Source organism: Gopherus flavomarginatus, chromosome 9 (genome assembly GCF_025201925.1).
Source record: "Gopherus flavomarginatus isolate rGopFla2 chromosome 9, rGopFla2.mat.asm, whole genome shotgun sequence".
Taxonomy (NCBI): Eukaryota; Metazoa; Chordata; order Testudines; family Testudinidae; genus Gopherus; species Gopherus flavomarginatus.
The window spans coordinates 33,504,771-33,516,773 of NC_066625.1; the positions used below are offsets into that span (position 1 = coordinate 33,504,771).

The window sequence follows — 12,003 nt, forward strand, 5'->3', positions numbered from 1 at the left end:
GCCACATCCACAAAAAGATATTTATTCCAGTGACTTGCCACGAGATTGCTGCACTAACACTTCTTCCCAGATGGCTAGGAGATTTAGGGTCTCAGCACTCCACGAGGCATGTTGCAAAGTTTCTGGAATAGCATTGCAGCAGTGCTGCTATAGTCAATCCAGGAGCAAATGGGAAACTTCTGAGCCTGTGCCAGTTTTCAAATGCAGGAAGGGACATCTGGTCAACTTGACCCCAGAGCAGTGGAGGGCACACAGGTAAGCAGACAGGTCAGTACTGGACACCTGCAAAGCAGTGTGGGATAGAAGTTGGAGGACTGCCAATACAGTGCATCGCAGCATTGCATGTAGACAAACAATGGACCTAACTAACTCGATTTACATCAAACAATACACTTTGAAAGAGAATTCCAGAGCTTGCGATAAATGTGGCATTCATGCGCTGTGATGAATTGCATTATGTATATACAGACATTTTCATTCTGGACTAACTTGAGTTATTGAGGACTAACACCTCCATTTAGACACCTCCTTAAGGGTTTATACTGCCACCCATCATGCTACTATCTAAGCACCTTCTATGTGAAATCAATAACATTAGTCCCTAACAGCCTTTATGGAGTCTGTCACTACTCCTATTCAGAATGAAAATAAGCTTAGAGAGTGTTTTTTTTAATTAACACATTTTAGATTGACTGGTTTCAGGTTTTGGTTTTTTGTTTTGATATTCCTGGGAGGGATGCCAGATGGCAGGGGATGAACGCATTTTTTTGGGTAGAAGAAGGTGGCAATGCCATTTGCTCCTGTTCAGACTAAGTGGATGAGGCTAGTATAAAAAAAAAAATCTAAACTGATTTGTCTAATGATTTTAACACAAGTGTCAAGACTTTTTCTCCAATAATCTCAGTTGTTTGCCGACCTGTACAAAGACAAGTGGGTGAATGTAATCAGAGCCCAGCTGTTGAGATGCAACTTTAAGCTCCATCTATAGAGCCAGAACCTCCAAGGGGGTCTTTGAGATAGACTAGCTGAGTATCAAGGAAAGAGGCTGTAGAACTCTTGACACAGCAGGAAACTAGGGTATTCTAAAAAGCACCAGAAAATTGGGGCAGGAGCTGGGCATCCAATGGAAACCACAAGCCTGAGGTGGAGTCCGGCCAGAATGTCTTAAAGGAGCTCTTATTTAAAGAAAAGTTTGCTGAACTCTTAAATATAAGTGGAAACCACAGAGAGAAGATAGGTGCTGAAGACACTGTCAGGTTCTCCCGGCAGATAACAGCTTCTCAGGAAGGAGCCATCCCAGCTGGAAGGCTTTATCTACTTTAAGGAAATTTGCCCTGTTGTCACTACATAGTTGGTACTGGATTGAACTGCCCTGATGATAGCCCATATTATGCTGTGCAACATGTCTATATCCAGTGGTGGCACTGGTGTAACTACATTAATTACACTGATGATATTTCTTTAATGCAGTCAGAGCCTGAATAATCTCGTGAGCTCACATGTACCCGATTCTTGATCACAAGCATTCACGAATGGGCTGGACACAGAAATAAGTGATTTCCATTGAGTGGAGCTGTGGATCTTTTTGACACACTACTTGACAGTGAGAAAGTTTCCAAGAAACTGGAGGAGACACGGATCATTTTAAACAACTTTTTATTGGAACTTTAAAAAAAATAAAGATCATGTTTTTTGAAACTAAATAAAACTCATACCTTTGAAAACCATATTTCAAACACTCACACACACAAACAGAAACACACAACCATGCTCCCTGCACTCACAAAAAGAATCCTCAAAGCTCATAACTTCAAGAAAAATTCTTGTCAGTAACAAGGGCTACAGAATCCCAGAGAAGGAAACTGGTTTCTTACATTGTAAACAGTTCGAGACAGGAATTGCGCAAACCTTGTTGGGCACCACCTAGTATAATACAGCCCCAATTCCTGATGAGACCTCTGGGCACTACTTTAATAAAGTCATTAATAGTAAAATCCTCCTGTAAGAGTGATTATCATTATTATTGTCTCTGTTTTACAGATGGGGGAATGAAGACACCTCACGAAGGTGAGGTGAAGTGAGCTGCCCAGAGTTACCAACAAAGTCTGTGACAGAATTGGGAATAGAACCCAAGAATGCTGACTTTCCACCTCCTCTATCTGCTAGAAGATGCTCCATTTATTTCCCACTATAAGTTCTCTGAGGCCCTCCCTGTGCTTATTTTTTCATTCCTCTTAAATATATTTATTAAAAATGACTAAAATGATTTCCCCTTAATTACACTACCTACTCTCCTTCCATCACCCAAATAACCCACGCCCCAATACCTCCTGGTCCCTTCCTTTGGCTCCCACCATGCATTCCTCTCAACACCCCAAGGCCTTACATGACTCTTCTTCGAGCACCAACACTGTCTCTTTTTCTAACTCGACCACCGACACTCCATCCTCAGCGAGGCATTTTTCATTCACTATGAACAGGGAAGAACCCTGTGATCCCAAAGTGGAAACACGACTGGGAGACCCTGGAAGGATATTGGATACGAAACTTTCTCCGCTTTCAGACCACTCTTAGGGATCCCCCCCGATGTGGATTCTCTGATGTCGAATGAGGGCAGAGCTCACAGTGAAGCCTTTCCCACAGTTGACACATCCATAGGGTTTCTCCCCAGTGTGGATTCGGCGATGCTGGATAAGATGCGCGCTCTGACGAAAGCTTTCCCCACACTCAGTGCATTCATAGGGTCTCTCTCCTGTGTGGATTCTCTGATGTCGAAGAAGGGCTGATCTCCAAAGGAAGCTTTTCCCACAGTCAGCACATTCGTAGGGCCTTTCCCCTGTGTGGAATCGCCGGTGCTGAATGAGGTGTGAGCTCACTGTGAAGCTTTTCCCACATTCGGCACATTCATAAGGTCTTTCCCCCATGTGGAATCTCCGATGCTGAATGAGGGCAGAGCTCACACTGAAGCTCTTCCCACACTCAGCACACTCATAGGGCCTCTCACCTGTGTGGACTCTCTGATGTTTCATAAGCTCTGAGCTCTGACTGAAAGTTTTCCTGCACTCGGCACATTCATAAGGTTTCTCTCCAGTGTGCGTTCGCTGATGACGAGTAAGGGCTGAGCTCACACTGAAAGTCTTCCCACAGTCACCACATTCGTAGGGTCTCTCTCCTGTGTGGATTCTCTGATGCTGGATTAGCTGCCAGTTCCCATTAAAGCTCTTGCCACACTCGGCACATTTATAGGGTTTTTCTCCTGTGTGGATTATCTGATGCCGAATGAGTTTTGAGCTCATACTGAAGCTTTTCCCACATTCAGCACATTCATAGGGTCTCTCCCCTGTGTGGATTCTCTGATGCTGAATAAGGTGCGAGCGTTGCCGGAAATTTTCCCCACACTCGGCACATCCAAAGGGTTTCTCTCCAGTGTGGATTCTCTGATGCTGCCTGAGGTTTGAGCTCACCCTGAAGCTTTTCCCACAGTCATCACACATTACTGATTTCCTCCTCATAGGATTTCCCTGTTGGACAATGTCTGGCAGTTTCCTGAAAGCTCTTTCACATGCAGTTGATTTACTTTGTCTCTTCCCTGGAGGAGTTCGCAGATGCCTTTCCAATCTGCGTTGACCCTCACAGGCTTTGCCCTGCTCAGGTCTCTGGGAAATATTCCTTTGGGGTATTCGTGATAATTTGCCTTGTGGTTCCATTGACTCAGGACCTCCTTGGTGCAGATTCTCCTCCTCATTCTCACTCACAATCCCATCACCTAGTCAATAAAATGAGAATCCAGAGATGAGTCACAGGAGAGAAAGGAAACCTTAGAACAAGGACTCATCTTGAAAATCTTATTTACATATGAACATATGATACCTGCACTTGTTACATGTGACAGGATATGTCTACACTTCGAGCCTGGGGGTGTGATTCCCAGCTTGTGGAGCCATATTCATACTAGTTCTCATCTAACTTAGCACACTAAAAACAGAATACTGCCCCAGCCGTGCAAGCAGCAGGATGGGCTGCCACTAGCCACTCTGAGTGCATGTCTATGGTCTTGGACAGACAAACGCACCAGGTGGCTCTCTCTAGTCACTTGTCCTACCATGGCTACATTTTATTTTTTGTTTAAATAAATGTCTATACATAGTGTATACTCCTGGTTAGTAAAAAGTACCAAATTTAGTGTAAAGGCTATATTTGGTTGAAAAGCACTATGTTTTTAATAGTTATACCAACCACAAGATTTAACATTTCCTTAGGAAAGCAACTAAAAAGTACAAATGCAAACAAAATTAAAATTAACTATTTAAATCAAGGTTTCCTGCTTGCTTATTTAACAAATGATTTAAATCAGAGATTTAAATGACTTTGAAAAGCCCTGGCTGGGATGATTTAGCTGGGGGTTGGTCCTGCTGTGAGCAAGGGGTTGGACTGGATGACCTCCTGACATCTCTTCCAATGATTTAACTCAATCCAGCCAGTGCTGCATATTCATCAGTTTGGGCTGGCTAGCTGGGGTTTGCCAGAGGTCTTCGGCTGGTTTTAATATGCCTTTGTTAATGGGCATTTCTAGACAGAGGGTATCAAATAATTTGTGGGCCTTCCTGTTAAACCACTGAAGTCTCAATCTCCAGTGTCTCAGTGATTCTGACTAGCAGATCCTGAAAAGCTTTAAAGACATCTGAGGCCAGTAATCGTGCTGAAGATACTGCTGCCTCAGGAGAGGAAAATGAGAGGTCCACTGTAGAGGCTGGATCTAGAGACTGCTGATCATGGTCTTCCTTATCCATGCATTCTTCTATCTGTTCCCTAGCAACTGAAGAAGGTGTAGGTAGGCACATCACAGTGTGGGAAGTCAAAATGGAAGCAGCAGGGGAACAAGATCTTCACTGTGGCACAGATGAATGAGAGGGGCAAGTTTTGGAGTAGGAGGAAAAAAATTAACGAATTAAAAAAAAAAGATTTTTTTGAAAAAAGGATTTTTCCCAAAAAACTATATCTAAAGAGAGTTTTAATTAGGACACATTATAGCTCAAAGATATCTCATCATGAAATAGGAATTATAAATTCTAATTCTATAGTATGAGACAATATAGTCATGTAATGTTTGAGAAAAGTTTTGTAAATGAGTTCCAATAGTTCATGGATTAGGGACCCAATCTTATGGAGTTCCAGGGGCTTCTGTATAAATTTATTTAAGTTAATCTTTCTACAGTACAGACCCGTTTACGCAGAGATGTCTGGAGTCAAGCCATCACGACCGTGTGTTAACAGACTGCAGGTTAAGAGGGCCATGCTGAAATATCTTAAGATATCTATATATACACACATGTATAATTATCTAGGATTACATATGTATTCACAACGTCCTAAATACTGTAGGCCTATCTGTAACTCAGGACACTTACAGGTACGGGGTGGGGGCAGCTCTGGCCCCTGGAAGGGGAGGGGCCTCGGGTGGAAGGGGCGGGGCTAGGGTCAGCACGCCCCCATCCAGCCCTTCCAGGTCGCCAGGCCTGGGAGCCAGGCCATCTGGGATTCCCATGGTGATTTAAAGGGCCTGGGGCTCCAGATGCCGCTGCTGTGGTAGCAGTGTCCAGAGCCTTGGGCCCTTTTAAATCGCTGACCCTGGGGCAGCTGCTCACTTTGCCCACTACCGTCGGTGGCCAAGGGGGGGGAAAAGGGGTAGGGACTGTAAAGCACAGCAGGGTCCTTTGCTGCTGCAGCACTTTAACGTTGCTGCGTGCCCCCCGCCCCTGTCAGCAGCCCAGTGCTGCCGCAGCAAAGGACCATTCTTAAAGCGCTTAATGTCCCCGCTCTTTTTGCCTCCCCCATCGGCGGCCCTGCTGGTAGAGTCCCTACCAGCAGGGCTAATGACGGCAGGGTGGGGAAGGGGCAGCAACGTTAAAGCACTGCCGCAGCAGCACTTTAAGGATGGTCCTTTGCCGCGGCAGCACTTTGAGGATCCTTAAAGCGCTGCTGCAGCAAAGGACCATCCTTAAAGTGCTGCTGCTGCGGCAGTGCTTTAACATTGCTGCCCCTTTCTCCTCCCCGCCGCCCCCCCCGGCAGCGATAAAGACGTACAACATGTTTCTGCTCTGCACTTCCTGTCGATTTCTAGGTCACTGAGTTAGTGAGCAAATCTGTAGCTCTACATAGCAAGTTCCTGTACCGCATGTTAACAAGTCTTGCATGTTAAATAGGTAGCGCTGGGAGGCATGGTGCTACCATGCGTTAAGCGGATTTGTGTGTAAACGGGTTGTACTGTATCTACCCAACGGAACTCAGTGCTCTGTCTAGAAGATACCATCAGAGATGCTTAGTTTTGTAGTTCTCAAACTGTGGATTTGTGTCTCCAGAAATAACATGCTTGTTAACACCAAAAATGTTTTAAAATAAATCAATCAACAAATAATACATAGAGGTGAGAAATAACAGATCTCAACCCTACTGTCCCTCTGCAAATTTGTGTACACAGACTCAATCCCGTACCTCTCTCTAAAAGTGCAAAGTTTCAAAAAGTTCAGTGAATAGAAGATTGTTGGGGGCAGAATAGAACTGGACAAGGAGACGTCTGGAGATAAATGTGAGAAGGGAGGGACAGGCAGTAGAACCAAAAATGAAACTGTTTGAGCAGCATATTCCAGAAGTCTTGAGGTCTTTCTGAGTGTAGCCTTCATTGATTTGAGATCTACCATAACATTCTCTCACTAGAAGGGAAAACCTCTAATAACAGCAAGCCATAAAAGAGACCCAATTTGGGAATATTTTAATGAAGTTCCTCTACCTGTGGGTAAGACAGGCATGTGTGCAAAATGCAAACAGTGCAACAAAGAAATGCAAGGCCTGATTGCCCAAATGAAACATCATCATGAGAAGTGTTCCTTCTCAGGAGGAAGCTGTGTTGAAGATTATGAAAGGAACATGTCTGAACATGAAGGATCTTCAGATTGGTAAACTTTATTTCATATTTCTTTCTTAAGGACTGCCTGTCTTCCTTCTGGACTATTCTTGAATTCTCATGTTTGAACAAAAAATATAGTTGTTACTCTATGGTACTATCATTTTAGTTGTGATAAAAAATAAATAGCTGAAATAGGCAGATCTTCCTTTTACAATTTCACCTTTAAAGTAGATCTGAGTGTCAGTGAATGCAATGAGTAAAATGAGCAGTATGGTAATAATAATTAAATAACTGCATTGAGTTATTTTGTTTAGGAGAATCCATCCTCAACATACAAGATTTGGAAGACTATCCACCTTCAAGATCACCATCATTTTCTATAGTTTCGGAATTATCTGCCAATGACAGTGTTTCAGTCACATCATGTATGTCACATAGCCACGGTATATCACCTGTAGCAAAAAGAAAAAAAATATCTTCATCATCTAGAAACAACCAGAGATAAGTTTGTGATAAGAACCAGCAGATTACAAAAAGAGGTAATTGATGAAAAAATTGCCCGGTTTGTTTATGCAATGAACTCTCCTTTCCATATGATTAAGAACCCACATTTCATTAACATGGTTCAGCCATTTAGACCAGGATACAGTCCACCCAACAGAGCAAATGTCACAGGCAAATTGCTGGATAAAATGTATGACAGAGAAATTGAGCAGTGTGCAAAAAGTCTAGAGGGTAAAATTGTTAACCTGAATCTTGATGGGTGGAGCAATATCCACAATGATCCTGTTGTATGTGCTTGTGTGACAACAGAAGAAGGGAATGTCTTCCTTACCGAAACAATTGATACATCAGGAAATGCACACACAGCAGAATACTTACAAGAAGTAGCAGTATAAGCTATAACAAACTGTGAAAAAAAATGTCTAGTATGCAAATTGGTCACAGACAATGCTGCAAATGTATCCAAGATGAGTAGAAATTTAGAAGAGAGTCCCAAGCAAATAACATACGGCTGCAGTGCTCATTTGATGCACCTCCTAGCCAAAGACTTCAGTGTTCCAGAAATAAAGGCTAATGTTGTTGAAATTGCAAAATACTTCCAAAACAACCGTTTTGCAGCAGCTGCTCTGAAAAAAGTGGGAGGAACCAAGCTAACTCTCCCACAAGACATGCGATGAAACTCAATAGTGGATTGTTTTGAACCCTATATCAAGAACTGGCCTAATCTGATGACAGTTTGTGAACAAAATCGTGAAAGAAATAGATGGCATTGTCACAGCCAAAGTTTTCAACATTGAGCTTAAGAGAAATGTTGAACACATGCTGAATACCCTGAAGCCTATTTCTGTAGCCTTCAACAAATGCAGGGAAATAGCTGTTTCATTGCTGATGCTGTTGAAATTTGGAAGGAACTGAGTGAGATCTTAAAAGAGAAATACGCAATGACAGAGTTAAATTACAAGCATTAAAAAAACAAATGGGACAAGCATTATCTCCAGCTCGTTTTCTTGCAAATATTCTCAATACTCGGTACCAGGGTCAAACCTTAACTGCTGAAGAAGAGGAGTTGGCTATGACATGGACATCCAGCAATCATCCCTCCATAATGCCAACGATAATAAACTTCAGAGCTAAGGGTGAAACTTCCAAGAAATATATGTTTGCTGATGATGATTTAAAGAAAGTCACACCAGTGAACTGGTGGAAGTCACTTAAGCACTTGGATTCAGAGACTGTTGAAGTGACAGTCTCACTTTTAACAGCAGTAAATTCTTCTGCTGGTGTAGAAAGAACATTTTCTTCCTTTGGACTAATTCATTCCAAATTGAGAAATCACGTGGGACCTGAAAAAGCACGAAAGCTTGTTTTTCTTTTCCAGATTAAAACAAACAGGAAAATGAAGGTGAAGATGACTGATTTAGCTGCAGAAGCCAATATTTTAAGTTTCTCATGTTGACCTGGCTAACAGTCAATTTAATTTTTGTTTTTTTTTAAATATTTCATTTAACTATTTTAGTTTAAAACAATTTTAACAAAAACAAACCTGATTTTAAAAAACTTGAATGTTTAGCTAAATTCAAAAATTCATATGCTTGTTTTGTTAAAATATTATAGTTGTATCTCCAATTATTATTATAATATATCTCCTAGAACTGGAAGAGACCTTGAAAGGTCATTGAGTCCAGCCCCCTGCCTTCACTAGCAGGACCAAGTACTGATTTTTGTCCCAGATCCCTAAGTGGCCCTCTCAAATATTGAACTCACAACCCTGGGTTTAGCAGGCCAATGCTCAAACCACTGAGCTATTCCAGAATACATTAATGTTGTTGTTTTAGTTAAATAAAACGATTTAAATGTCTGTCTCGTGACGTTCTCCTCCAAATATTAATGATTAACCTGTTGAATTGGAGATATTTATGAAGTCATTGGGAGGTGAACTATCTGCTTCAATTACCTTTGGTAAATGAAACAACCAACCAATCACTCATTTTCTGATATAGCTGTAAAACTAATCTGAAAAGTTTTCAAAATAAATCACTTTAAAATGTATAGTGTGTACCTTCTAAAAATGAAACCTACATCTAACTCTGAGTTGTGAAGAATATAGTTTAAGGTAATAACAACCAACAAGAATGCACTTTTATGTAGAAATCCATGATTAAATCAAGTCTTCCTGACTAGTGATTTAAATCAAATCCACCCTGCTTTGGAGGGAGGGCTTCAATATCTAAATTGTTGCCAAGAGGGAATATTAAATGGAAAAAACTGATAGGGTTGAGTACGCCAAGATGAGGGCCAAACAGAATGTGAAGGGTGAGATGGGGCCCTAGGATGAGGGGCCATATATTGAGTAGGTGACCCACCACCTAACCCAGTTGCACAGGGAGAAGAAACTGAAGATGGATTCTAGCTAGAGCAGGGAGAAAAAGCATGGTCAAGAGAGGAGAAGGAATATGCTATAAGTAGTGATCTTGATGGTGACAGAAACTACCAGTGATATGGTGATTGCAGCCAACAGGATGTCTGCTGGCACCGTGATTGACTCAACCACTAGTGCTTGTTCTGGTACCAAGGACTTCAGTGTCTAGTAAGACTGCCTGGTTTTGGACTCTGACACCAGGGTTGATTTGACTTTGCTTGGTACTGAGCATGCAGGCATTCTTGCCTCACTAGACCCTGCTGTAGGAGTTGGCTTAATGTTTGGCTCCTGGGAGGAGGCAGAAGGGATATGACTCTTCTTAGGCCTATTAGATTTTTCCTTTTGCGGGGAGGCAGATAGGTGCTGGAAGTCCTTTGACTGATGCTCTGACCTGCCTTGCCATAGTGTGGAGGAGGCAGGGTTGGTCTTTGACACCCCCAGTGATGCCAAGTGTGGATTAGGAATCCAGGAATGGCCCAACACCTAAGACCAGTATTGATATTGGTCTTAGGTGTTGGGTCTCCACTCACAGGAGCACTGGCTGGATATGATTTCAAGGCTGCAGGTCCTTTTTTAGTGTCAGAGGTGCATTCTTCTGAATGAGATGTTCCCCTCCTTGACTGTTCCAGGAGAAACAGCTTCAGATGAGTATCGCTCGACTGACAGGTTCCTGAAGAGAAGGGCTAGCAGATCAAACACCTATCAGGCACACGGTTCTCACACAAACAAATAAGCAACAGCAGTGGCCATCAGCCAGGGGAATAAGTTCACTACAAAATGGATAAGGCTTAAAGCCCAAGGGCTTTGAATCCCCTATTCAAGGTGGTAGTGACAAAGACACAAAGAAAGAGATAACAAAGAAATCTTTTTTAATTAACAAAAAGAACTAACCAATTATTAAGAGTTAGAGAGAAAAAATGATGCATGGTAGAAGGCGGACACCACCGAGTTCCATCTTGCTCCCAAGGGCAGTAAGGGGGAAGTTGGGAACAGCTGTGGCCACTCTGCCCTTTATGAACTCAGATGAAGGACACAAGGATATGCAGGGGCAGCCCCAATGGACTGGTGAAAAATTCTGATCTCACATGCATGAGGCACATGTACAAAGACTCAAAGACTGGTTACAGCAGTGGTCTGAGTTAGACAAGACAAAGTGGTGGGAACTCACAACAGGGCTGAGGGAATTCCAGATTTTCATTACGCTCACTGACTATTCTCACCTGTGCCATTTGGTATCATTGTTTCCTCGTAGCCCTGGAGAGAGGGGATCAACGGCTCTTCCTTCTGTTCCATGCGGGAGATCATCTCCGGTTTGATAATTGGAAATCCTGCTCAAGGGAGGAGAAATGGGCAAGATCAGGACTCTCTTTACCAGGGGACATTTCAGTTGCATGGAAGGGAAATACCTTGTGCTAAAGTCAGATGTGTGCTAGGACGTGTGTTGTGTCCCCAGCAGGAGAATCAACTCTTTATAAACGGGGGGATTTAGAAAGAGAACAATACTAAGCAACTTGCAGAGATCTTACTGGCAGAGACCTGGGCCCATCAGAAAACAGAACAAGCCTGGGGTGTGGAGGGGACAGTGACTATGTGTGTGAGTAACCAGATAGGTCAATGTCACTGTTCTCTCCCCCTAGGAAGCCCTGAGCAGAAGGAGATGTGGCATCTCTGACCCTCCTTCCCAAAGGGAAGAAATAGAAGGTGACAATCTTTCCCCACAGGCACAGACATTTGCTGTGTGTCCTTGCTGGGCTGCTGCAGGGCAGAAGCAGTCACCTGTCACTGTCTGCTCCCACCCACCTGTCCTGAAGAGCTGCCTGTCCCTCTTAATTAAAGCACTGCTACCCCAAGTGTTCAAATATCATGTAATTTTTAAAAACAAATTTATTTGCCTTCTGGTTTTTGAGCCTTTCAGGGTCATGTTTTAAATGACAACAGATCCTCACATAATCACAAAGCTGGAGCTTTAAGAGAAACACCAATTATCACAAGAGTTGACAACACTGGGTTAATATATCCCTCCTGCCTTCCTCAATTTACTGCTTTCTCATCCTTTTCCTGATATCTCCATTAACAGTTCCCTGCGCCAGCTCCCCTGCAGTCGTTTCACTTCCGCCAGGTCCCTGGGGAGATGGGGCAGAGTAACACATGGATGTTGTTCAGATCACGGCAACTG

At 42.9% G+C, this 12,003-nt stretch overlaps 1 protein-coding gene across 1 annotated transcript in view; it reads right to left on the reverse strand.

Annotated features, from left to right (window-relative positions):
* Positions 1-1,639: 1,639 nt before the first annotated feature.
* The window catches only part of LOC127058373 (zinc finger protein 883-like), a 31,251-nt gene continuing 20,887 nt past the window's right edge, over positions 1,640-12,003 (reverse strand). Inside the window, exon 4 of the mRNA XM_050968361.1 lies at positions 1,640-3,428. Coding sequence (XP_050824318.1) covers positions 2,571-3,428 — 858 coding nt within the window. The 3' untranslated portion in view covers positions 1,640-2,570. The remainder of the gene's footprint in view (positions 3,429-12,003) is intronic.